At 29.6% G+C, this 24,706-nt stretch overlaps 4 protein-coding genes across 4 annotated transcripts; 1 reads left to right on the forward strand and 3 right to left on the reverse strand.

Annotated features, from left to right (window-relative positions):
- Positions 1 to 188: 188 nt before the first annotated feature.
- pont (RuvB-like helicase pontin) lies at positions 189 to 1,984 on the reverse strand. The gene is made up of 3 exons (XM_011503068.1): positions 1,749 to 1,984; positions 849 to 1,524; positions 189 to 784 (listed from the first exon to the last, which is right to left on the reverse strand). The coding sequence occupies exons 1-3, from the start codon at positions 1,887 to 1,889 to the stop codon at positions 231 to 233; spliced, it is 1,371 nt and encodes a 456-aa protein (XP_011501370.1). The 5' UTR covers positions 1,890 to 1,984; the 3' UTR covers positions 189 to 230.
- A 1,039-nt stretch (positions 1,985 to 3,023) lies between these two features.
- LOC105365015 (uncharacterized) lies at positions 3,024 to 8,542 on the reverse strand. The gene is made up of 7 exons (XM_011503069.1): positions 8,023 to 8,542; positions 5,253 to 5,429; positions 4,384 to 4,798; positions 3,996 to 4,189; positions 3,587 to 3,934; positions 3,264 to 3,395; positions 3,024 to 3,185 (listed from the first exon to the last, which is right to left on the reverse strand). The coding sequence occupies exons 1-7, from the start codon at positions 8,230 to 8,232 to the stop codon at positions 3,114 to 3,116; spliced, it is 1,548 nt and encodes a 515-aa protein (XP_011501371.1). The 5' UTR covers positions 8,233 to 8,542; the 3' UTR covers positions 3,024 to 3,113.
- A 1,418-nt stretch (positions 8,543 to 9,960) lies between these two features.
- On the forward strand, positions 9,961 to 11,800 carry eIF3i (eukaryotic translation initiation factor 3 subunit I). The gene is made up of 5 exons (XM_011503070.1): positions 9,961 to 9,991; positions 10,293 to 10,539; positions 10,717 to 10,997; positions 11,076 to 11,276; positions 11,418 to 11,800. The coding sequence occupies exons 1-5, from the start codon at positions 9,989 to 9,991 to the stop codon at positions 11,664 to 11,666; spliced, it is 981 nt and encodes a 326-aa protein (XP_011501372.1). The 5' UTR covers positions 9,961 to 9,988; the 3' UTR covers positions 11,667 to 11,800.
- A 2,645-nt stretch (positions 11,801 to 14,445) lies between these two features.
- MEP-1 (zinc finger protein MEP-1) lies at positions 14,446 to 24,360 on the reverse strand. Its single transcript, XM_011503071.1, is given in 12 exon segments — positions 14,446 to 15,005; positions 15,223 to 15,327; positions 15,394 to 15,516; positions 15,619 to 15,801; positions 16,945 to 17,033; positions 18,570 to 19,535; positions 19,990 to 20,107; positions 20,109 to 20,179; positions 20,182 to 20,697; positions 21,187 to 22,008; positions 23,221 to 23,314; positions 24,083 to 24,360. Coding segments are annotated over 11 exon segments (3,381 nt in total). The 5' UTR covers positions 23,291 to 23,314; positions 24,083 to 24,360; the 3' UTR covers positions 14,446 to 14,687.
- Between the last annotated feature and the right edge of the window lie 346 nt (positions 24,361 to 24,706).

Consider the following 24,706-nt stretch of genomic DNA (forward strand, 5'->3'; position numbering starts at 1 on the left):
AAGGACTGGAAATTTAAGTAAAACGCGTAGAATTAACACTGTTCAGCAATTCAGGATTATTATTTATGTGGGTTTCTTACATATGCTCTATTAGTTAAAAGAGAATTTTTCTTTTAATTATTTTTTATAAAACCCATCGGTATAAAATTTTTATAAAGAATTTTATTAAATCAATTTATTATAAAATACTTTAAGCTTAAATTATATTATATTTAAATAAATTACTAGTATTATTTCATAAATTTATCTTTCTGCTGCGTAAGAATCTTTGCAGAGGATTTTGCATCGAGGAACAAACGTTTAACTTCTTCGATATCTTCTTTTTTAATACTTGATCTGCCGTTAATTTTGGCTGCTAAAGAAGCAGGTGTCAATAATTGAACTACGTATCTCAAAGTTGTCCTTGCGCCGAGTTCGCTAAGTACTGTGAGAGCTTCATCTTCCAGTTGTAAACCTTCTGTGACTGCTCTCAACTTAATAATTTGTTCAATTTCTGATCGTGAATAAGGCAAAGTTTTTATTATGAGAAGTCTGTCAAGAAGATCTAGAGGAACTCCGTGTGGTGATATAATATCTTCTGCTCCACGTATAACGCATTGTCCACGATTCGTTGCAAATATAACAATAGGAGCAATAGCTGTTTCTAAAGCTCTATGGAGGTAGGTGAAAGTTTCAATATCAAGCATATGAACCTCATCGATAAATAATACTCCTGGCACCAACTCAGCAATTCCTTGATCAATATATTTGTTAACTACTTTATTAATTTCTTTTCTTAATTTATCTGAAAATAGCATAAATCCAGTCTTTATAAATACTTAATTGTTTATTATATTTATATAGTATACCTGTAATTTCTGTTTTTTTTGGCTTCATTAATTGTCCCATCATGGACATTATATCTTGTCCTCCCTGAGGTTTTGCATTGGCAACATCCAAATCGTGTAACGTTACATCCTGAATAACTTCCTTCTTCTTATGAACATCGCCTTTAGGTAATGGTACATATTCTTCGGCTTCCAAATCAAATTCTGTAGCATAATTATCGCTTCTGCCTTGCCTCTTCACTGCACCACTATTTGCTTCGATATAAATTACATCGCCAACCTCGACCTTTTCTTTTTGTAAAGATTCATAAATTAAAGGATCAAGTTTTAATTGCTTAGTTCCCTTGGCAGTTTTCAATCCAATAACAACGTGTGAGACTGTTTTGCCATAACCGCCTACTGGATTTTCAGTTTCTAAAGGTGACAATTCCGTAACTTCTCCTTCATAAACCTCTTTTGTTTCCTTGATTCTTAAACCAATAGCTCTTCTAAAATTCTCCATAAGTACTTCTGTCTTTTTGATTTCAGAACTGTAAACTTCTGAACCTACCATTGGACAAAAAGGCACTTTATTACCCAACTCCTGAGCTATTGCCAAAGCTATAGCGGTTTTTCCTGTTCCTGGTGGACCAGCAAATAAAATTGCTCGACCAGACATTTTTTTAGATCTTATCATATCAACAACAATTCCAGCAGCCTATGTTAATATAAAAAAATTTTGTATTATTCATATAAAACTGATATTTCAAAGAAAGTAGCTTCAATTTTATAATGTAACATAGTTTGAAGCGGATCGTTTGTAATGTTTATCATTTTGATTGAAATTTTAATAATTGAAATATATTGAATAAACCAAATTGTGTAAAAATTATCTATACTTTTATACATTATTTAAAAATCATTTATAATAACATAACTAACCTCTCGGGCCATTTCTTGACCAACGAGACCGGCTGCAAATTGTATAGCATTTCCATTCTCATCGAGTCCTAAGCCTTTAATATGAGTATGAGCGGAAATTCTCTGAGTTTTCGCAGTATTTTTTACTTCTTCGATCTTCATTATTAAACATCAAACTTTAAACACCACAGCAACCGTACCTCGTTACTTGATTAGTAAATCAAAAAAAAAAAAGGCGCATTTCCAGAGTACCACAAAGTTTGTCGAAAAGTTTATCTTGTATTACTACATAGTTACAACCATAGATGAAATAATATATAGAACTGCACCATTACATTATATGGAAGTGTATATAAGGTGAAAGTTTTCATTAATTAACCATCTCTTTTTTTCAATAATTTTTATTAATTTGACGAGAGGAGGCAATTGATTATATTATTTTGTGGACATAGAAATTTTTAATTCAATGGATAATAAATAATATTACATCAAAAACAAAATTGACAATTACATCTTCATTAGCATTATGCGAAAGAATTTAAAATTATATGAAACAAAAGAAATTAAAATTAATAATAACATGCTACTTAAATTTAATTCATCCATCGTATTAGCGACATCAAGAACTTACTCTCTCGTTTACTCACGACTAAATGTGAAACTCGGATGTTTAAAAGAGAATAAAGTAAAAATACCTGGTAATATGTTGGAAGAACTTTATTTACAATTGCATAGCTCCATCGGGAAAATTAAAATAAAATTTGCCTTCAGAGGTTAACGTTCTCTAATTTAGACTCGTCAATTAATTCATCATGCTTCGTGAGATCAAAGATTCTAATTCTCCGTACGAATTCTATCTTGACATAAAATATTTTCTGTGTACAATTTGCGAAGATATACCAAACTGACACCGAAGCATTCTTTAGATTTTTCTTATATTTGACAGCATTTCTACCTTAATCTTACACGATATCATTATTAAATGCAAAAATGTCATAATTAATGCAAATTACATGAATTAAAAAATATCTATCATTATTGTATTAATATAATTAATATAATTAAAATTAACGAACGAATGCAAGTAAATAATATAAACAAATTTCTGAAAATATAATATATTTAAACCATAAAAATATTTAATTTTGAAAATAAAATAGACGCAAATAAAGGCATGTAATAGAAAAAGCAGATAATTAAAATTGAATCAAAATTGAATGAATGATAATTTAAAAATTAACTTTATTTAATAAAAGTAAAGTACTTATTACAAAAGGTCCATTTAACAATGGACAGTTAAAACAGTAATTTTTAGTTTTTAATATAAATAACCTCTTATAAGCAATATTTACAGATAATTTATCATCTTAACTAATTTAAAGATCGTTAACTCTTCGATGCAAATGATGAATTTTCATCCAATTCTAATTCACATGACATAAAATTTTCATCGGTATTCTATAGAGAAAAAAAAAAGGGAATAGATATAATTATATAAAAATATTTCTTAAATATTATAAATAAAAATTTTCTTACCTCTTGGACAACGACTAACGATGTGCTGTTTGGTAAATTTAGTTCGTGTACATCTTCGCTCGCAAGTATTATAACCGGATCATCTGATATATTACTTTCATCCATATATGTTATATTCATTTCTGAATCATCCTGTTTCAATGTTAAAATATGTTACTAATTAAACAATTCTACACGTAACAATGAATAACATAAAATACTTATCACTATACTAATTAAAGACTATGTAATAATAAAATTACAATAATTGCATAATATTAACTGACAAAGTATAGTGATATTCATTATTATTTGGAAAGGGAGTTCTAATTTAAATATCTTACTGGACAATATGCTTCAAAATCGGCATCATTTAATTCTTCTGTCTTTATTGTCTCCGGACTCTTTTCTTGAGATAATTCATTTTTCACACATAGTTCTGTAGTTGATGTAACTACCTCTTTTTTAATATCTTTTTGAAGACGTCTCCATATAGTGGTCTTAGGTATTTGATAAGTTACAGATGCTGTCGCTTGAGACATTTTTCCATCTTTGCATGCGGCGACTGCTTCTTCTAAACGAGATCGTTTTAAATCTTCGGTATCGGTTTTACGTTTTCTCCAATACGATGACGGCAGTTTTCCTTCGTCTACTAATCGAGCTTTGTCACGAAATAAGGTGGTTTTTGGGATCTACAAATAAATAGAAGTAATGCTTGTATCAAGCGCATGTATTATAATCTATATAAGTCACCTTATACTCATTTGCAACTTTTGTAAGAGTTTCGCCCCTTGCTAATGCTTGCACAGCAGCTTCCCTCTTTTCAGCACCATAATTTTTTCTTGTATCATGTCGAGGTGTTTGACATCCCTCTTTTTGAATTCTCCTCCATAAAACTGTTTTTGGAATTCCATATAAATCTGAAGCTTGTTGTAAACTGGATCCAGCTGAAAAATTTGTTTTATGCTTATAGTTTGTTTAATTTATAAACAATTACGTATGTATAAAATATATTATGCAGATATTATGCATATATTACAAGAAATAAGTTTTAATTTATAATTTATGAGAAGAACGAATTAATTTATAAAATTATCATAATTTACAGTGAAATAGAAATTTTTAATTCTCCTAAACATACCAATAACTGCATCTATAGCAGACTTCATATCTTCGTTTGTATATTCACTTCTAGAAGGATTTAAAGGTATTCCTAATACTTTTGCACGCATATAAAGAGTAGATCTAGGAATATGATTCCTTGCAGCTGCATCTAATAATGAACTTCCAGAACGTATGTCAGTTATAGCTGCTGATAACATTTCGTCGCTATATTCCTTTTTGCAAACGCTCTCCCTTCGCCTTCTCTTTTTATGAATGGAATCTGAATCACCATTTAAAATTCTTGTTTTTGTTTCTTTAATGTCTTCGTCATTTGATTGTTCAAAAAATTTTATTTCTTCTTCCTCCGTTTTATTCAAATCACTAAAAATATATGCTTCTTCGGTAGTTGTATCTATCTCGTAAGGTATTTCGGATTCATCAAGACCTTCGATCTAAATAATATTTTTAAATGAAAAAAATTGAATGTGCAGAGAAAATTCCTTTACCTTTTATATAATTTTAAATTATTTCTTACATAAAAACTAAGAATATAAAGAATATATGTATCCTTAATTACACGAATTAAAAATATAGAAAAAATTTGTGAATATTAAAACTATTATCGTTCATAGAAGAAAAAAAAAAAAAGAAGAAGAAAGAAAAATAAAATTGTCAATCTAAATAACAAATTAATTAAACGTCAATCAAACGCAGTTTAATCAATCATCTAATAAACAATTTTTTAGTCTTTATTTTGTTGTCTTTGTGATAGATACACTTTTGTATATACTATTGGATAAAAAAATATTTGAAAAGATTTGTAATTTATACGTTGAAAATTGTGAAAATAATTACAGTCTATAGTAAAAACTTAAATATATGTATATTAAAAACAAAATCAACTACCTCCATCAAGCCATATATTTTTAAAGAATGAGCTGCAGCCAATAAATTATTAATATTTTCAACTGGAATTCGAACTTCTCCATTATAACTGAATTCCACAATCGACCTAACATCTTGAGGGGATATGTCACTTAAAATAATAGTCGGATGTTCTTCATTAACTTGACTTAAAATCTCCTAGAATAAATAATTTTCAATTTATAAATATTGAAATAGCTTTAGGATAATCTTATTGGAAATTAATATTAAATGATTTCTAAAATAAATGCGGAGATATTACAAATCTTTGATTAATGAATTTAAAACAAATTTGATTTATTTATTCTTATATTCTTTGCATTACTGTATTTCGCCTTTCGCAGTGAAACTATCTAATTTATGAAATATTTTAATCTTTATAATTTTTATAATTTTTATAATTTAAAATAAATATATACAGATTATTTGTAAAAATTGTACACAGAAAAATAATTTTTTTTTCTCGTTTTAAAACCTACAATTTTAATGCAAAAGACTTAATTAATTATTTCTCTCAATATTAATTCTGAGATATTAAATTTTAAATTTACCGCGAACATGAAAATATCTCTTGTTCGATAAATGAATTAAATACCAAAGAACAAAGCTATCTCACGTTTAATTTTTATTAATTTGATAAAACAAGAAATTTATTAATTTTTAAATTAATTATGAATATATTATTATTTATTTGCTTGATACACAATTGATAAAATAATATATAAATAATCAAATCATATTTAAACTTGAAAGCTTTAATTGCATTTAAATGTATAATCTTGTAATATTGGAAACATTCGAATAGAAAATATATATATATATATATATATATACATATGTATAAACGTATTATATGTGCTACGACAATATGGAAATATCAATATTTTTAAATACAATTTTCTTGTTAACCAATTTTAAACAACATAAATTATAACTAATAAAACTCAACTGAATATACGTAAATGCACGGTAAATAGAGAATTATAATGGATACAATGTAGTGGTTATTTTTAAATATAAGATAAGTACTTTTTATTTTGGCTTTCCTATTACATTATAAATCGTTTATTTACACTATTAAAATGTTCGAAAGTATATTCGTTTATTACTAATATAAAATGTTCTTGAATGTCGACATAAGGCGTGTTAAACCATAATATGTAATATTAAATGAATAATAAAAAAATTTGTTAAGTATTTGAGAATCATATTTTTATTATTGTCCATCTATTATTATACTGTCTTTAAATAAGATGTTAAAATCGAAAGAAAATACTTTCACCAGTTGTAACATTGAAATATTGTATAAACTTTCTAATCAATGTCGGAAAATCTATATTTTTTCTCTTTTTTCATACACATTATGGGATACATTTAATTGACAATTCATTGACCTGCATCAAATTAATTAGGTAAATACCAAAAAAGAATAGAAATACATATTTCGAAATTTATTATTCAATACCAACAATACATAATATTTGGAATATATTACTTATTAGATTAAAAAAAAAAAGCAATTTCTATCTATGCAAAAATCTTGTAAAATTAATAGAAGTAAACGAATTTCAAATTTATTTAAAAATTGTGTTAAAATTATATTGTTATAATCAATATGGCCAACCCTTTAAACAATTGGGTAAATTGTAATATTATAATAGCTGTCTTAATTGCTATTTAATAATAGTCATCTCATGATCTAAATTTTCAAACAAACTTTTTATTTTCACTTATTAAATTTAATGCAATGCTGTAAATACAAATGAAAATAGAATTGCAATTGTATTTCAACAGAATTTCATACTAATTTTGGAGAGAGAAAAAAACAATAATAATAATAATAATAAAGAAACATTAATCTTTTACATGTTAATTACAGACAATGAAGGTAACTTACAAACATAAAGTAGTTGTAAGTTTATAATTCAAAATATTCTTATTTACAGATAAGCAATATATTGCAATATATTTAACAATATATTTTATTGAAAAATTATCTTAATGTACTACGTAAAAGTTTTAGAATATCAAAAAACTAGTGTCGCATAAGAATTTTAAGTTAATGTAGATATGCTGTAATATAGGTGTGTATCGACAAAATCAATTGACAATAATTCTTATTTATGAAGATTATAATATGAGTATATATATATATATATAGAAACCTAAACATTTTAAAAAATAGATACAAATATTTAATAAAGTACTACCTGTTGGTTATACACAGATATACATAAATACATACATGTATAAATAAAAAAAAAAAAAAAATTACCAATTAATTAATCAAAGTTATATATCATATTGTGGAAATAATAGTAATATAATTAATTAAGAATCAATTGAAATTTAGATTTGTCATACATACAACATTGATACTAATTACTCCTTAATAAGATATTGGGGTACAATGATAATTCACATTATCTCAAGTGAGAATGAACGAAAATTCTAAACAATAAATAGTATCCATATATATCAAATATACTCGTAAAGTGCAAATTTAGGCTATAATATTTATGTTAGAACTCTAAATGTCTAAATGGTAAATACTAGGTATATTGGTAGACAAGTATCCCTGGAAAACAGTGGTGAGACCCTATATAATAAAAAGAATGTCGCATACTGACGAGGTGGGCAATTGAATGAGAGTCGATAAATTTTGTTTCTTGCTGAAAGGCAAATAAACAAAAGCGAGCAAGCGAAGAAGGGTGAGAACAAGGTGAGTGATGCATAACGATGGTTTGTATACTTGAAACAGACTACTGCAGGCACACAAGACAAGGCGGTGAGCTTGGATGCGCTCTCCGCCCGCGTAGAGCGTCACGTCGACCATGCATTCCTCTTCGAGTAACTGGCGTACGACCTCGGACAAATAACTCTGGTAATTGCTCCATTTGAAGCAATAAGAGGTTTCGAAGTACGTCTGATCAGTCGTCGCCGTATCTGCCGATTCGGACATGCTTCTGGCTGTTTCAGTTTATCGTTTCCTCTTCTTAGACGCTCGAACTTGCCCTGAAAATCCACATACGCGCGCGCGAGTGTCACGTTAACGGGACGAAACTCGGAACGGAACTTCTCGTTCTTGTCGCGATGGCTGCTACACAACGTTGCAACAAGCTCAATAAATATTCCTAATTCGGAATACCCACTACTTTTCATGCGAATTGTCGCGGTCTATACGTGTTTACTGTCTTATTATTATATATTTCGTAGTACACACATGCGTGAACGCGTCTTTTTAATGGGAAATGACGCTATAAGTTTAAACCTGGGACAATGCCTACATTATAGAGGGGACCACCATTATTAATTTTACACTTCACCTTTTCAGGCTGTTTTTTCAACTACGCGCATTTTATCCTATTCGACTAACAACAAAAACATTTCCACGATTTGTATGTCGGTGTGCGTTATATTGTTGTCACAATCGCTTAAGACGCTTGATCAAAATACAATTATAAACATACCTGATTAAAAATACTTAATTAATATAAGGAAAAAGTTAATAGTACTGTGTTATTTGCTGTCTTGTATTGCGAATTGCCATTGTAGGATTAAATTAACATTGCCCACACGTATATCTGCCTTCCATTTATTGTAACATTAATAGAATAGCCAAACATGGATAATTCATATTGAAATAATATTATTACTAGTCGTGATATAATGACAGATGTACAATTTTGTACATCCCACCGCCAATTTCGCTAATGCTATGTATAATTCGTCCACTCGGAGCGCTAGTGAACTACATTGGGAATTTATATATTGCCTGATTGTCCGTTGCATCAGTAGTATTTGAAGCGAATTATATATAAAGTATAATTATACGTTATTATATTATTATTGTATGATTATTATATAACATTGTAGATATAAATTAAATTGTATCATACCTGCATTATTCTATTTATTCTCTCTCACAAGACACTCATGTGTGCATAAAACATATATTTTATTATATAAATACGAATTGAATTAAAAGTAAATAAAAATATCTTGTTCAGAGTTGATTTATTGAATATAGACGTATTGAATAATTTACTATTATTAAACATTTATATTTTTATTATATTGATAATGGCCATAAAAACATTATATATTAATCGTTATTCGTTATGCTGTTTATGCCAATCAAGGTTAATCGATAATCTGCATGCAGCATTATAAAGATATTAAAATATCTTTATTTTCTTTCTATTTTCTATCATCGAAATAGCAAAATAAAGTGCAAAAGAAAAATTGAAATATAGCAACAAAAAAAAAAAATGCTTATTGCTTATAAATTATTTTGTATTGTCTTACATACTATTTATTCGTGCGACAACAAATTAAAATTTGAATTAAATAAAATTCTATGTTATATAGAATGCTGTTGTATTGTTTTATAAATCAAATTTTACTATAATATAAAAGAATTTTATTTTATAATTGTTTGATATTTAAATTTATCTATTCTCCTTTTATCAATAATTTTATTTGGATACATAAATATTTCAAATTAAATGCAGTTATTTAATTACAATACTACCAACAATCGATAAAGTAAACCATATTTGAATATGTTCATTCGGTACGTGTTAATTTTAGGTCTCAGAATGCCATCATTTTCTTTCCACTCTTCTTAGATATTTTACATTGTATAAATTCAATAATGACATACGATTGATACACTTTTTTTTATCAGATACAGAGAGCAATATACATATAACAGTATGGTAAATATGAAATGAAATCATATATAATTATTTTTTTAACTAAATTGCAGTAATGTGATTTCTATTTTTTACTTAATGCACATGTACAGTATAACCTATTTGCATTTATATAGTAATTTAAAACTAAATGTTTATTTGAATACTGATTTATGGATTTATGTTCGTAAACTATTAGTATTAATTAAATGTTTTTATAGATAAAATTTCTACGTAGAAATTAATTTTCTTATTAATTAATCAATTAATTTAAAAATTCATTAATATTATCCAAGAAAAGTCATATATTTTTATTTTATTTCAGAAACCATTAATGTTACATGGGCATGAACGTGCTATTACAAAAATTAAATATAACAGAGAAGGAGATTTACTTTTTTCAGCGAGTAAAGATAAACAGCCTAATGTTTGGTATTCATTAAATGGAGAAAGACTAGGTACATTTAATGGACACAATGGTTCAGTTTGGTGCATCGATGTTAATTGGGATACAACACGCTTCTTATCTGGTAGTGGTGACAATACTTTAAGAATATGGGATTGTCAAACAGGTTTATATCAGTCAATTATTATAACCTTCTAGTAGACATCTAATTCGATACCGTAATATGATAATAATATAAATTTATTTTAATTTGTTATCGTTATTAAAAATAATATGTTGTATATATTATAAAAGTTGTATAAATTAATCATAATAAATATTTTAATCTCGCTATTCAATTTAGGGAAAGCAATTAGTCAATTGTCAACAAATAGCTCCGTTAGAGCTTGTAGTTTTAGTTATTCTGGAGATCTTGCAGTTTATGCTACTGATAAAGCTCTTGGTCACCAATGTGAAATGTTTGTAATTGACATCAGAAGTCCTGAAATTATACTTTCTCAAGAGGATAACATTTGCAGAACATTAATATCTGGCTCTAGGATTTCATCCCTTCTTTGGGGAGCTTTGGATGAAACAGTAATAACTGGACATGAAAATGGAGACATAAATATCTGGGATAGTAGAGTAAGTATTTTTTAATATTTATATAGTCAATTTTTTAACCCTAGTTCATAATAATTATAATCCACTCTTAATTCGTAGACAGGAAAAAAATTAAATGATGCTCAAGGACACAAGGGTCAAATTAATGACATGCAATTTAATAAGGATGGTACTATGTTTGTTACAGCGTCAAAAGACCATACAGCAAAATTATTTGATAGTGATTCTCTAATGTCATTGAAAACTTACAAAACTGAACGTCCAGTAAACTCTGCTACAATTTCACCAAATTATGATCATGTTAGTTTAATAATTTAAAAAGAATATTGATTATTTGTCAAATTTTTATAAATTACTAATATTAACCAAATTTATTAATGCTAATTATTTCAATAAATAAAAATTACAATGGGAAATGTACAATTACTTAATATGTTTAAGGTCGTTGTTGGAGGTGGTCAAGATGCTATGGATGTAACTACAACATCCACAAAGCAAGGAAAATTTGATGCTCGTTTCTTCCATCTAGTTTTTGAAGAGGAATTTGCCCGATTGAAAGGTCATTTCGGCCCAATCAATTCATTGGCATTTCATCCAAATGGTCGCACTCTTTGTACTGGAGGAGAGGATGGATATATTCGTATCAATGCATTTGATCAATCTTATTTTGATTTTCACTTTGAATACTAGAACTTTATGAAAATAAAATTTATAATGCAAAATCAATGATATTCATTTTCTACGTTATTCCAATTTGTCTATTAGCAGAATGCTATTTGAATTTGTATTCAATTTTAAAAATAAAATTTTTAAATTTATAAATAGTTTTCATGGTTATTTTATTATATAAAAATTATATAAATAACTTAAAATTGATGTAATTTTTTATGCATATGTATATATACACATACACACACACACACACACACATATAGTTTAGTTTTTGGTAAATAATAGGCTTTTTTAAAAACAAATTTAATACAATGTTGGTATACTTTATTTTTGCATTGTCTAGTCATTCGTATAATATAGTACAAATTATTACAATAAAGTAGATATATCTGTAATTGTTATATCTATATATACCTATGAATGCTCTTTGTATTTTACCAACATTTTCTTTGTTAAACTGGCTAAGTTTATTCAAACTTAAGAATAAAGCCATTTGTTACAATTAAATAGATGTAACGGACTTAATTTTATCGTCAAATATATTGGATTTGTTCTAAATTAACAATCGTTTCTATGATGTAACGTACAAAAAATTATAAGACGTTGATCATTTAAATTAAACCCGTTGCTCTTTTTTTTTAAAAAGACTATCTACATATTAACTTATATGTTCACGTAATCATATTCGATAAGAGCGTGTACAGGAGGCTCTATTTCGGTTTTCACAAAACTGTCAACTTTCTAAATCACTTTGTTAATCACATTTTAATAAATATGAGCTATATATATATATATATATATAATTATATATTCATACAGAATATTTCAAAAATTTTACTATTGTATCTAATTAGAATGAATAAACAAATAAGCAAAATATTCATAAAAATTACTCATATATACTAATCAAAATTTATCAATTTAGGTTCTTTTTCTTTAAATAAAAGTCTCTACATTTTGTTCATTTTATATCTAATATTTATCTTCAAATTCGTTTTTACTTGAAACAAATTAATTCAATTAAAAATAAAAAATTTACTATTTTCAATTTCTAAGTTATTATTTAATATTCATTTTAAAGATATATATCTTAATGAATAAATTTCTCTTCATAAAATATTTTATTATGAAATTTTTGGAACATTCTGTATATATAAATATATACATCTGAATTGGTTTTAAATAAAATATCCAACGTTAATACACAATTTCATTAGCATCTGATAGAAATAATTTAGACTTGTAAATGTATGTGCCATCCTATTTTATTGATATATCCGTTCATATTATAGCCTAGATTAATGTACATTTTTTGTTCTTATAAGAGCGCAAAAATAAAACTGGATATCTTATTACAATAATGAATCATTAAGATCCAACTTATAGTAATAGTTACACTTTACAGCTTGTTTGTCTGTATTTTTCATTGTTATCATGATCATAAATTAAATCCATACTCCGCAGGTCATTGTGAGACCTCATTTATAAATAAAAAGTCTTGCACAGGGATGACAAATTTTTTCCTCTAATGGCCATTATTTAGAAAAATACGACGCAATTTAATTAAAAATTATACACGTTGGACTTATTCAAGTAAAAGTGACAATTAATTTACGCATTGCATATATGATTACGATATTAATCATACAGCAACTCGTCTCATAGCTAGGCAAAGCCATTTTAAGGTAACGGAGTCCTCTAATATTAGTAGATAAATAACATCTTAATTCATTGATATTTGTAATAAAAAATACTCGTATACATTATCAAAAGTAATACTTATAATGGTGTATAGCAAATAAAAGTAAAGCACAAATTCAATAAATTTAATAAAAACTCTTTCTTAATCTTTTTTTCTTAAATAGTCTACGGTGTATTTAAACAAAAACGATATTAATTATTTGGAAAAAAAGAGAAAAAAAGATACAATAAGTTTTAATATTACTTATTTTTAAATCAAAAATATCAATCAAATTAAAGATATATTTTGCTTATTAATATTAGTCATTACCTTAAGTCATTATACATGTTTTATTTATTACAAAAACAGATGGAATTTTGGAAAATTTATAGACAGTAGTAGCGTTAACTCGAATCTTTATGAAACGCTGTTTTCTTACAAAGAACATCTGGTATGTTATCTCGTGTACAGCATAAGGAGAAGGGGGTGCAAGTACCGTTACATATGGACATTATTTTTTCTCTTTCATACACCGAATCTCACACATGAAACGCAGTTTTAACAGTGCCTCACACATACTCCTCACATCGGTTTTCAACCAGAAAATAGAAAGACGCTCGACAGTACATCGCTCTCATGAAAGGAATTTACATTAAATAAGCTCCCCGTTTATTCGGGAGATACAGTCAGAGTATGACAAAACGCCAATATATTTTATGCGCGCGATTCATATTACTTTTTTTATTCAGTTTTCGTTTACCTTTTCTTCTCTTTTTTTTATTTTATATTTTTATTTTTATTTTTGTTTGAAAGATTATCATCGTAGGCGTGTGTAGATCGGGAAAATACGATGCAACTCGATCGATCGATCAACCAAGGAATCGTACTGAAGGCCACCCTTTTGTTAAATGTTCTTATTTTTTCACAGTCTATTTTCTTTCATGTGTCTTGATAACAACAATAAAAATTCTTAAATAAATATATCAGTATAATCATCGATGGAATATTACGCAGTCAACTAGTATTATTTGCCAATGCTGTCAAGTATTTTTATTTCTATAATATTCCTTCTCTAATCTTTCACGTCTATTAATTTTTATTTTTTTTTATGTTCCGTAATATTGTATATCATTGTATATTTTCATAATTTTTTTTTCCTTTTATCTCGTTATTTTAAGCAATATTTGCATTACACATGTACACATGTTGATCGCTGCGCGAAGCTATACAGAGATCGTTATAGGGTACGTATACCACAAAAGTTTTCACGTGTGAGAGCTTTTTAATGAGTGGTTGATAAAGAGAGTTTAGTTAAATCACTCTATGTCGTCGTGCTTTTCTCCTAAAGTTCATCATTGCTATTTGGTTCTGCCCTGAGGTCCCCCAGACCTGGTGGTTGGTTTTGCCGGTTGTGGAATAATAGTGATCTCATCGTTAATTTTGAGAGGTTTCAAAAGCGAGTCGTTGGACCTTGAGGACGGCGACGAAGGAGCGCTACTCTTTTTATCCATAACACGTTTCGCAACAACGCTATGTGCTGAGTAAACATGATTTTCGAACTGTTTGTACATTCCGAATGTGGCAGTACAAACTGTACATTTGTACGACAGGTGGGCAGGCTTTAAAGTCATGCCATGGTCACGAGCTACGTGATTCAGCAGCTTCCATTGGTAGACCTACAGAATTAAAAGTTTATTTCATTAATTGACGTTAATACTTCTCATATCACAGAATTTAATCTTTAAGAAAATTTTAATATCAAAACTTGATAGTTTTAAGAAATACGTTATTTTAAACTAGGTAATAAATGTTATGATAAATTCTATTTAACCATTATTCAACTATTATGGTTTATTTAAACGTATTATTGTGTAAGATTATCTCCATACGTACTCTTCCACAAGCTGGACAACGACCCGAATCTTTGCCTTTATTTGCAGCTTCCTGCATACTAGATGTAACAAGTCCATGCGACCCAAGTAAATGTCTTTCCAATCCCTATTTAAAAGTCAAATTAATGTTATATATTAATATGCTTTGATTAATATATATTATTTTATTTACCTGATCTGTAAAGAATCGGAATTGACACTTCTGACAATTCAAAGGAGGTCTATTGTAAATCATCTTTGGATGTATTTTAACTTTATGAATCCATTGCATATGGTTTCGTAATTGTTCCAAATCCTATAAAGAAATTTGTATTTTCATAAACAAATCATACAAATTCTCTTTTATATAGTAATTATTATATAGTAATAATAATTATAATTAAAAATGATTTTTTACCTTAATATAACCATCGCATATTTCACATATAACAAATGTACTCTTCCCTCCAGGTTTTGTTTGGTTACCTGAGCCTGGAACAGAAGGTTGTGGTGTCGTACGAGGCAAAGGAGTTATTGATATACTTGGTTGACTTAATAATTTAGCTGTAGGATTTTTCACAGCATTGGTAACCGATGTGTTCTATAAAAAAAAAAACAAAAATATTTAAAATACTGTGTATTTGTTATACATTTAATTTTTTTAATTATTTAACGAATAACTATAATTAGAATAGATTAGAAACATGCATTATAATCATTGGTATAGTATGTATTATTTATATGAAACATAATACGTTCAAACATTAAAGAAATTGTATGATACAAGAGTTCTACAACTGCAGTAAAATATTCGTTATTAAAATTAATTCAATTAAAAAAAACACTTTAAAAATGCTTAACATTTGTAATAATATTATTATTAACTACCTATGAATATATTTAATAAAAAAAAAAATTTACATTTAGTCTAATACTTAAAAAACAATTTTGAAAGAAAACTTATTTTAGAGAAAATTCTTTAAAAAATAAATCATCCTTCAATAAAATGTATTTTTTAATATTTCTAAATCATAAAAATGAACTATTCTAAAGAAGCCAAAAATATAATAATTAATTATTTTTGTTAAAGTAACTTAAAATTTATAACAATTAATTAATTTTTACAAAACTTCCAATCAATATAAACGACCCTGTTAATGCAAAATATTTAAATATTATATGCAAGTTTGAAAAATGTAAACTTTCTTGAATATTATAATAATTTCTGTACACTTATCATTAATGATTTAATAATAAGTATAAATTGATTTATATTTTTTCTTCTAAAATGTTAAACATCCAAATTAACAAAAAGAAAATTATAAAAAACAAAAATCAAACAAGATGAATCTTCAGTATCAAAGAAAGAATATATAGACTAATCAGATAAAGTTAAGTTTTAAACTATTTTCAAATTTACAAATTTAAATATTAAATTAATTTTCGAACATATATTCTTATTATCTATTTATCTTACTATCTATTTATACCGTATGTAGCTCTGTTAAACCTGAAAAATATTAATAACGTAATTTTTATAGGAATATTTTCCACTAATAGTAAAAACTATATACTGATTTACGATTTACTTGTATTGGTGTTTCATATATTATATATATGGCTATTACAAATATACCATACCAAATGTAAAATTAATTAAATTTTGTTTTGAATTTAACGTATTTATTAAATTATTGCTTACTTTAATCAAATATTTTTCGAATTATTCTGAAATAATATCTACCTGGAATATTTGGTTACTACCAAACTGGTACGAAGTGGGGACCAATAATCCTGAAGAGGTTGGTCGATACATCATACTTGACACATTGTCTGATTACAAATAAAAAATCATTAATTAGTGCAAAAAAAAATGTATTTTCATAATATAATTAATACTGTTATACAAATTATCTGCATTAATAAATATAAATCCCTAAAAGTTTATTTATTTAAAAACTTTATTTGTTATTTCCATTTTTAACAAAAATTAATTTGCAAATATATTAAGTAATTATTATGTTTAACATTTAAACAAATGATTGTACCTTTCTAAGAAAGTGCTAATACAAAATCAATAAGCATAATAAATTATAAACAAATTTTATCCACTTAATTTTATTTATTCACTATATAATATAAATTGTTTTTAAAAAATTCAAGCAATTTCGTATTTTCTAATTTAATGTATAATCTAAAATATATAATAACCTTGTAGCTAAAAATATGATTAATCATTTTTCGTAAAATTTTAATAACATTATTTGATCAATCTTATTTAACTTCCTAATGTTTACGTTTAAATAGACAAATTTTTTCAAATAATAAATAAAAATTTTATTTTAAGAGCAACGTTACGTTATAAAATACCATTATAGGTAAAATAAGAATATGGAAGTTCTGAATGTTCCAAAGCTACAATTATCATACATTCAAAACGAATTTATCTAAATTTTAATTGTGAAGATACTTTATCGATTTTATACAAGTGAAATAAAGAAACAAATAGATATACGTTCAATTATATTTTGAAATTAAATGATTTTTATCGTAATTTACACAAAAGTAATTTACTAACAATTGAGAGTTTAAATATTTGCCAAGATTTATCTTAACAGTCAAGTAGTTGTCAATATTTCTCATCGTGAATAATTCTTGATCTCATAATTTCTTGATAAAATTGTTTAACATGAAAATATGAAATTTAATCGCACATTTTTCTAAATAAAAGAAACGACATAATTTATATAACTATATATAAAATATTAAATTTTATATTAAAAGTATTTAAAAATCGTTTAAACTTATATAATAATTCTCGTTAACGCAATTAATACGACTTAAAATTCCAATCATTAATAAAATGGCATCAGTAGATTTAAATTTTAAATATAGTAATATTTTACTAAAAGCAAGATTGGCATTATTTTTTTAATACATTTTATTAAAACTATGTTCAGAAAATGTAAGTAAACGTAAAAGTTGTCAAGGAATTAATAAACTCATATATTAAGCAACCTATTATTATTTATTCAAACAGCCATTACCGAGGAAATAATATTTATTCCAAATATTTAGGAGATAAGTATTTTTTAAATATATTTGAATGTCTCATTTTTATATACAATTTAAAATAGCTAAATTTAAATATATAACTATACATTTTTCTATTTCGTAATGTATAAGAAGCACAAGCTAATTAATTCCATTCTTTTATGTATACAAATTACTATCGCTTATAAAACTACTCATTCTAATCTTTCTTCATATTCATAAGGTACAGAATAATAATTCAGCAAAATTCATTACTCAATGAAGTTAGATACAATTCTTTTTTTATTAATCAATGTAGTAGATTGTTTAACTGACCTTGTCGTATACCACCAGGTGATCCACCAGGTCTCATTGTCTTCATGTCTGTGTATCTCGGTTGCATGGGTGGTCTACCCCTTCCTCTACCAGTAATCGGTGCCGGTAGAAGTTTTGGCAGAAGTGGTTGAGGTCCCTTGGCACCCATAGCCATAGCGAGGGCATTCGCAGATAGTTGCGGTCCACCCATGTTCCTCGGTCGATTAAGCCTCGGTATCTTAGCGGGCGGCTCCCAATCCATCGATGGCTCCAGATTCCTCTCGGGTCTGAACTTCTTTGTGCATGCAAGAATGTGTCTCGTAAGCTTGCCCTTTTGATTATCTTCGAAAGGACAATTGGGGCACTGATGAAAAGCCGGACCACGCTCGAGTCTGCCCCTTGTGTTGTGCTCCGCCTCCATGTGAAAAAGAATATCGTGAGGACTGCGTACTTCCACTGGGCAGAAATTACACTTATATACGTAGTTGCGCATATGGGGCGTCTCGAGATGATGTTGCATTGCCAAAGCAGATTCAGTCTTGAAACTACAGAATTCGCACTTCTTCAGCTCGAGGTGGAAGGGCTCATTATTCTCTTTACTGAACTCGAGATTCTTGATAAGGGAGTTTATCGCCATTTGGGTCTCCGCGGATGTGCTACCTTTTCCTTGTTTACGTTTTTGCGTGCGTAAAAGGTCGGTTTGCACGTATTCCTGTACAAGACCGATACCAATAGACATAAAAAATTTACCGAGAGGTAAATCGAAGTAACTTGGAATCTTATTTTTGTCTTCCTGCATAATGAACTCGGTCTTGTCTTCGAGGTTGCTTATCTTTTCCGACAATTCTACACTTTCATCGTCCTTCTTATCCTCGTAGTCGCTATCTTTATCCTCGTCATCCTCTTTATCATCATCCATCTTGTTTTTTTCTTTTTCCGCTTGCTTTCTTAATTTTTCTTCTTTCTCGTATTCTTCAATACTTTTTTCTAATTAATTAAAAAGTAAAATTCATTTTGTACTTTTGTTGAAAATTTCCTTTTATTAAATGCAACATTTTACCCACATTCGAATTTATTTTTATATAATTTAATACTTCTCAAGATTAATTTTTAATTAGATATTATAGTTTCGTTATATAAAAAAAATTTATATATTGTATTTCAACAAATCTCTTGTTAATAAAGCATATCCTTTTTTAAAATAAGAATTAGCAAAAATAATAATAATTGACAAATGTATTCATTTTTATGTATAATAATTACGATTTCTACGGAAAATATATTATATATCCGAAAATTCTATGCTACGTTAATCTCGAAATGCACTAAATTTATAATATAAACTTTTTAAAAGGCTGCAGAATTATCAAATAAAATTGACAAAATACGTGCAGTGCAAAAGAAAAATATAAAAAAAAAATAGAAAATATGGATTAATTACCTAATTTACCAACAAAATCTTTGAGTGGCTTTAGAGGTGGTTTTTCGTATACATAAGGTACAATAAAAGATGGGGCTTCCACGACAAACATATCATCTGTTAACGTTGGCAATATCTGCGGTAACTGTTGTTGCTGCTGATGCTGCTGATGCTGCTGCTGTTGCTGTTGTTGCTGTTGTTGGTGCTGATGCTGATGCTGATGCTGATGCTGTTGATGATGCGGATTTATAACAGGGGTGATTGTCGTGGATTTGGGACTGCTTATTTGAGGAGTTTTCATCGGTACAGGCGTGATCGTCGTTCGGGTGTTGGCATAAATCTGTTGTGGGCCCATACCTATCGGCATAACCGAGAATGAACTCGAACTTGAGACAGCGTGATGAAGATGAGAGGACTGGTGCTGGGAGGACTTGGGACTGGTTACAGGTACGCCTCCCTTGCCTGAGAGGATTGAATTCGTATCTATTATAACGAGAGTAGGTTCCTTTTTACCGCCTTTTATGTTCTTGCTACCGGCTGCAATTTCCACTAGACGCTTCGTGTCATTGACAACAATAGTCGTTTTATTGTTGCTAGTGCTAATATTTTTTATGGGTGACTTGAGCTTTGAATTTTCTTTGTCTTTACTGTCAACTTCAGCCAGAGGATCTTCTGGTTTAATCTCCTCGATGTCTGAATTATTGTCAACAACCATTGCGCTATCTTCTTCTAAATGAATAAGAAAGAAATATTTTAATGTTGAATATTATAAGTAATGCGTATTTTTGATTGTAATCTCTTTTCTTTTTTCAAATCAACAACATTTACGCAAGTTATTGATGTTTAAGTGATTACAAACTTATTAAATTCCTAAATATGTCTTCTAGCAACGTAATTGAAAATTTCAAAAAGATTACAGTAGAGCGAGATTACATTATATCAACCCTTTAATGCTGTATGTGTCGTATTTGATGCATCAGTCTGGTTGCTTTCTTCTATATTTTTCACGTCGATCATTTAGTTTTAAAATACAAATACAGCTAACAGAATGAAGAAAAGGAAAGTAATAAATCAAAAAAAAAGGAACGTTGAGTAATAAGTTAAGTCGGATAATAAATTTCGTGATCCACTAACCCCGGAACTTTTATTCAAAGTGTTGTGTGCGCCGGCATTAAAGGGTTAGAAGGGTTAAAAAAATAAAGAGGAACGACTCATTACCCAATTCTCGTTCCATGTAGCTCTTTCGATTGATGTTTCGAGAGCTTCTACGCGGCGTTATGTTACTGAGATCTACGGCTTTTTTATTTTTCTTTTTAGGGGTTTCTTTAAATGAGTCCGAGCTGCTGTTGTGGCCGTTGCTCTTACCCCCGTCCGTGATTTCTTCAATGTCTGGACTGCCGAGACTGCCATTCTCCTCGCAGATTTTCACGTCCGAGGTGTCAAGGCTGCTGTCGATAATCTCCGCACTCTGGTCGAGGTGCTGGACGTCGTCGCTGCTGGCTGATGGGTTTTTGACATGTCCCTGGCTGGAACCGGCCAGCTTCGAGTCGCTGAGCATCTCATCCTCGTCGTCCTCCTCGTCGTTCTCCGAGTCGTAATCATTTGCTGCAACGGTACCGGAATCGTCGCCGAGACACTCGATGTCGGAGGCGTTGCTGCGCGCGTCAACGTCCATCGACTCGTATAGGGAACTGTCCTTGTCGCACAATTTTTCGTTTTTATCAGACACTGCACTATTCACATCTTTGTTGACACTTGTGTGGTCTGTTGGAATACCGGCAAGGGCCGAGTAGCTGTTGGCCAAATCTGTAAGAGACTTCGAATTGGCCTCGTTGCTCTCGACGTCCTTTGAATCGATTTCCATATCTTCCTCCTCCTCGTCCTCCTCGTCCTCGTCGTCGTCTTCTTCTTCGTCTAACACGTTTCCACTGCTGTCGCACTTATCTAAGTGCTCTACTTTGTCCAGATGCCTACCACTGGATGATATACCATCATCATTTCCAACATCATAGCCACCATTCATTCCATTTGGAATTCGATCTATAGTAAAGCAATCCCTTGTTAATCGCAGCTTTGTGTAAATACGTTTCAATATTTTTATCTTGCGCCAAATTTAATTATAAACAACTATATTAAGCTAAGCGAGTCTGTATTAATTAAGCCTTATCATTATTGTGGATGTAAAATCTTCGAATTTAAATTAAATTATATAACAAAATATTAAATACAGATTATCTGAGTACCTATCTGTACTAAAATTGATTATGTTTTCAAAAATTAATACAACTATATTAATGTCTGTACATTATAAAGTCATACGTAACATTAATAGATATTCATATTTATGTAAGATTAACATGCAATATTCAATAATTAAAATGACTAATAAAATTTACTCAATTAGTACAGAATCAGCGTTAAGTAAACAAAACATTAATTAGTATAATTGTACGTTTGAATATTGAAAACATCGATGCATTGAATCGTATGAAAAAAATATTATTTTTCCTTTTACAGAATCGAATGATTTTTGTTTAAAGAACCTTAATTGCGGGGCACTACACTTAGAGCACTAAACTTATTAAAATATTCTTGCCATGTAAATAAACATTAGAAAATAATAAAAAAAAAAAAAAAAAAAAAAAAAAAAAAAAAAAAAAAAAAAAAAAAAATTGAAAATACTTAATTTTATCTATTAACATATTACATTATATAAAATGTATTTAATTGTCGCTACGAAACAACAATCAAATGTAATTGTATTATTATCTTAGGCATTAAACATTTTTGCACGTTCTAATGTATGTTAGTTTAATAATGGAAAGTACAAAAAATAATTCTACTTGTTTTTAAATTGCATAATGACTAAATCTAGATGGTTTGTTTAGAAACCTCGATTCGTTTCCCTAGTTTAAAACAAAAATTTCAATTTCAATTGATACTTCAAATAATTTATGAAGCAAATAAATAAATTAAACTAATTTCAGATTAAAAATATATTCTAGTAAATTGTGTATGTTTCAAAAAAATGGAGAATTGTAAAGAAATAGTAATAAATGAACGTCGAGAAAATTTAATTCCAATTATAAGTCGAGCTTTTAAATTTAAATGCATTCGTTGTGTTAAATCAAACATGAGTCAAGGATAATGTCAAGAACTTCAAATGTAAATATTAAAAAAGCCACGACGCATAAATAAAAAAATACAGGATTAATAAAGCAGCGATAAAAAAAAAAGGTGATCGCTGCCTACCTTTGCGCATGGAGTCTGTATCATCGTGCGAGGGGTCTTTGACCAAAAGTTCCTCTGAGCTGCCTTCCATGAGGATCAGCAATGTCTAGCCGACCTGAAAAGATAGGTATTGGATTAAAAACACGTGAGTTGGAAAATTCTTAACAAGTAAGCCTGCGCATGATACAACAATGTAGCGAATAGATCAAAGTGCTGTACGGAAAAGCAATGAGCTGCGTTATTCCGTGCACTAGGATATCCGTGAAATCGCGTTGACGGTTCCCAACGCTTGGCCAACGACGGCAACGGTGTCGTTGATACACCGTGAACCGAGTGCATTGTAGCGGGGGAAGGGGGTTAAAAAGACCCGATAGGCTAGAGGGGCAAGGGGGGAGTGAGACGACTCTCCGTGCGGGCTCAGCTAGAATTTTTCAAAATGGCGCTCCACAAATTCCGCACTAGCAGCCGGACGATCTCGCGCCTGGCACCATAACCAACCAACCAAACGTGGTGCGCGCGCACAGCAGCGAGAACGAGCGAGCGAGTGAGCGAGCGAGCGAGCGAGAGAGAGAGAGAGAGAAAGAGATGAATAAATTGGAGCGCGTCGTCCTCGTGGACGACGTACCGTTGCACTCCCGGTCAACCACGGCGTCAACCTTGCCGTCGTTCGTGTTGATATGCAGAAGACCAGGCAAAGTAGAGGAACGTAAGGAGAGGAAAGAGAGAAACGAAGGATTCCAGGGGGAAGAGATAGAGGTATTAATTGTAAGGCCGTATGCTCCATGAAATCGCGGCACCTTGGCCGCTCCCGTTGTCCTAAGGCAGGCAACTCGCGTCAGAGTCAATGGAAGTAGATAAACACACGTTTGGTGATCTGCCGTACAATCTTTACAGGAGTCTTGCACATCGGCCGCGGTGTTGTCGTAGTTGCAATCGCCACCTACGAGCCGGACCTCGGCGTCGTCCCCGAGAGTCGTCGGGTACGCCAGATGCACGTATACATGCGCAACATGTACACGTACGGCACACGTACAACGACGGCAGCGGCGTTGGCGGTGGCTGCGGCGGCGACGGTGGCGGAGCCTCGGTGAGCCTCTGCTGTTGCTCCGTACTCGCTAACACAAACGTACGCGTACACGAGCACACAGCAACTGCTGCCAGTATGTGCTCTCTTCGCCTCCTTTACTCGGTTGCACACACGCACGTATGCATATATGCGCTCGAGCGCTATATTTCTCTCTCCCCCCACCATTACCAGTCTCTTTTTCTCTCCCGCCCCTCTTCTGCCCCTAACTCTTCTCATCGCTACGTACATATCAAAAGTTCAAGCTTTAATACCATGGATAGACAGTATAACTATATAGTGTATATGCAAACGCATTCAGTCTGTCTGTCTGTCTGTCTGTCTGTCTGTCTGTCTGTCTGTCTGTCTGTCTGTCTGTCTCTCTCTCTCTCTCTCATGCTTATATTCGTCCCAGAAGCAGTCTCACATTATAATATGCACCCG

The sequence above is a fragment of the Ceratosolen solmsi genome, unplaced genomic scaffold (assembly GCF_000503995.2).
Source record: "Ceratosolen solmsi marchali unplaced genomic scaffold, CerSol_1.0 scaffold45, whole genome shotgun sequence".
NCBI classification, from domain to species: domain Eukaryota; kingdom Metazoa; phylum Arthropoda; class Insecta; order Hymenoptera; family Agaonidae; genus Ceratosolen; species Ceratosolen solmsi.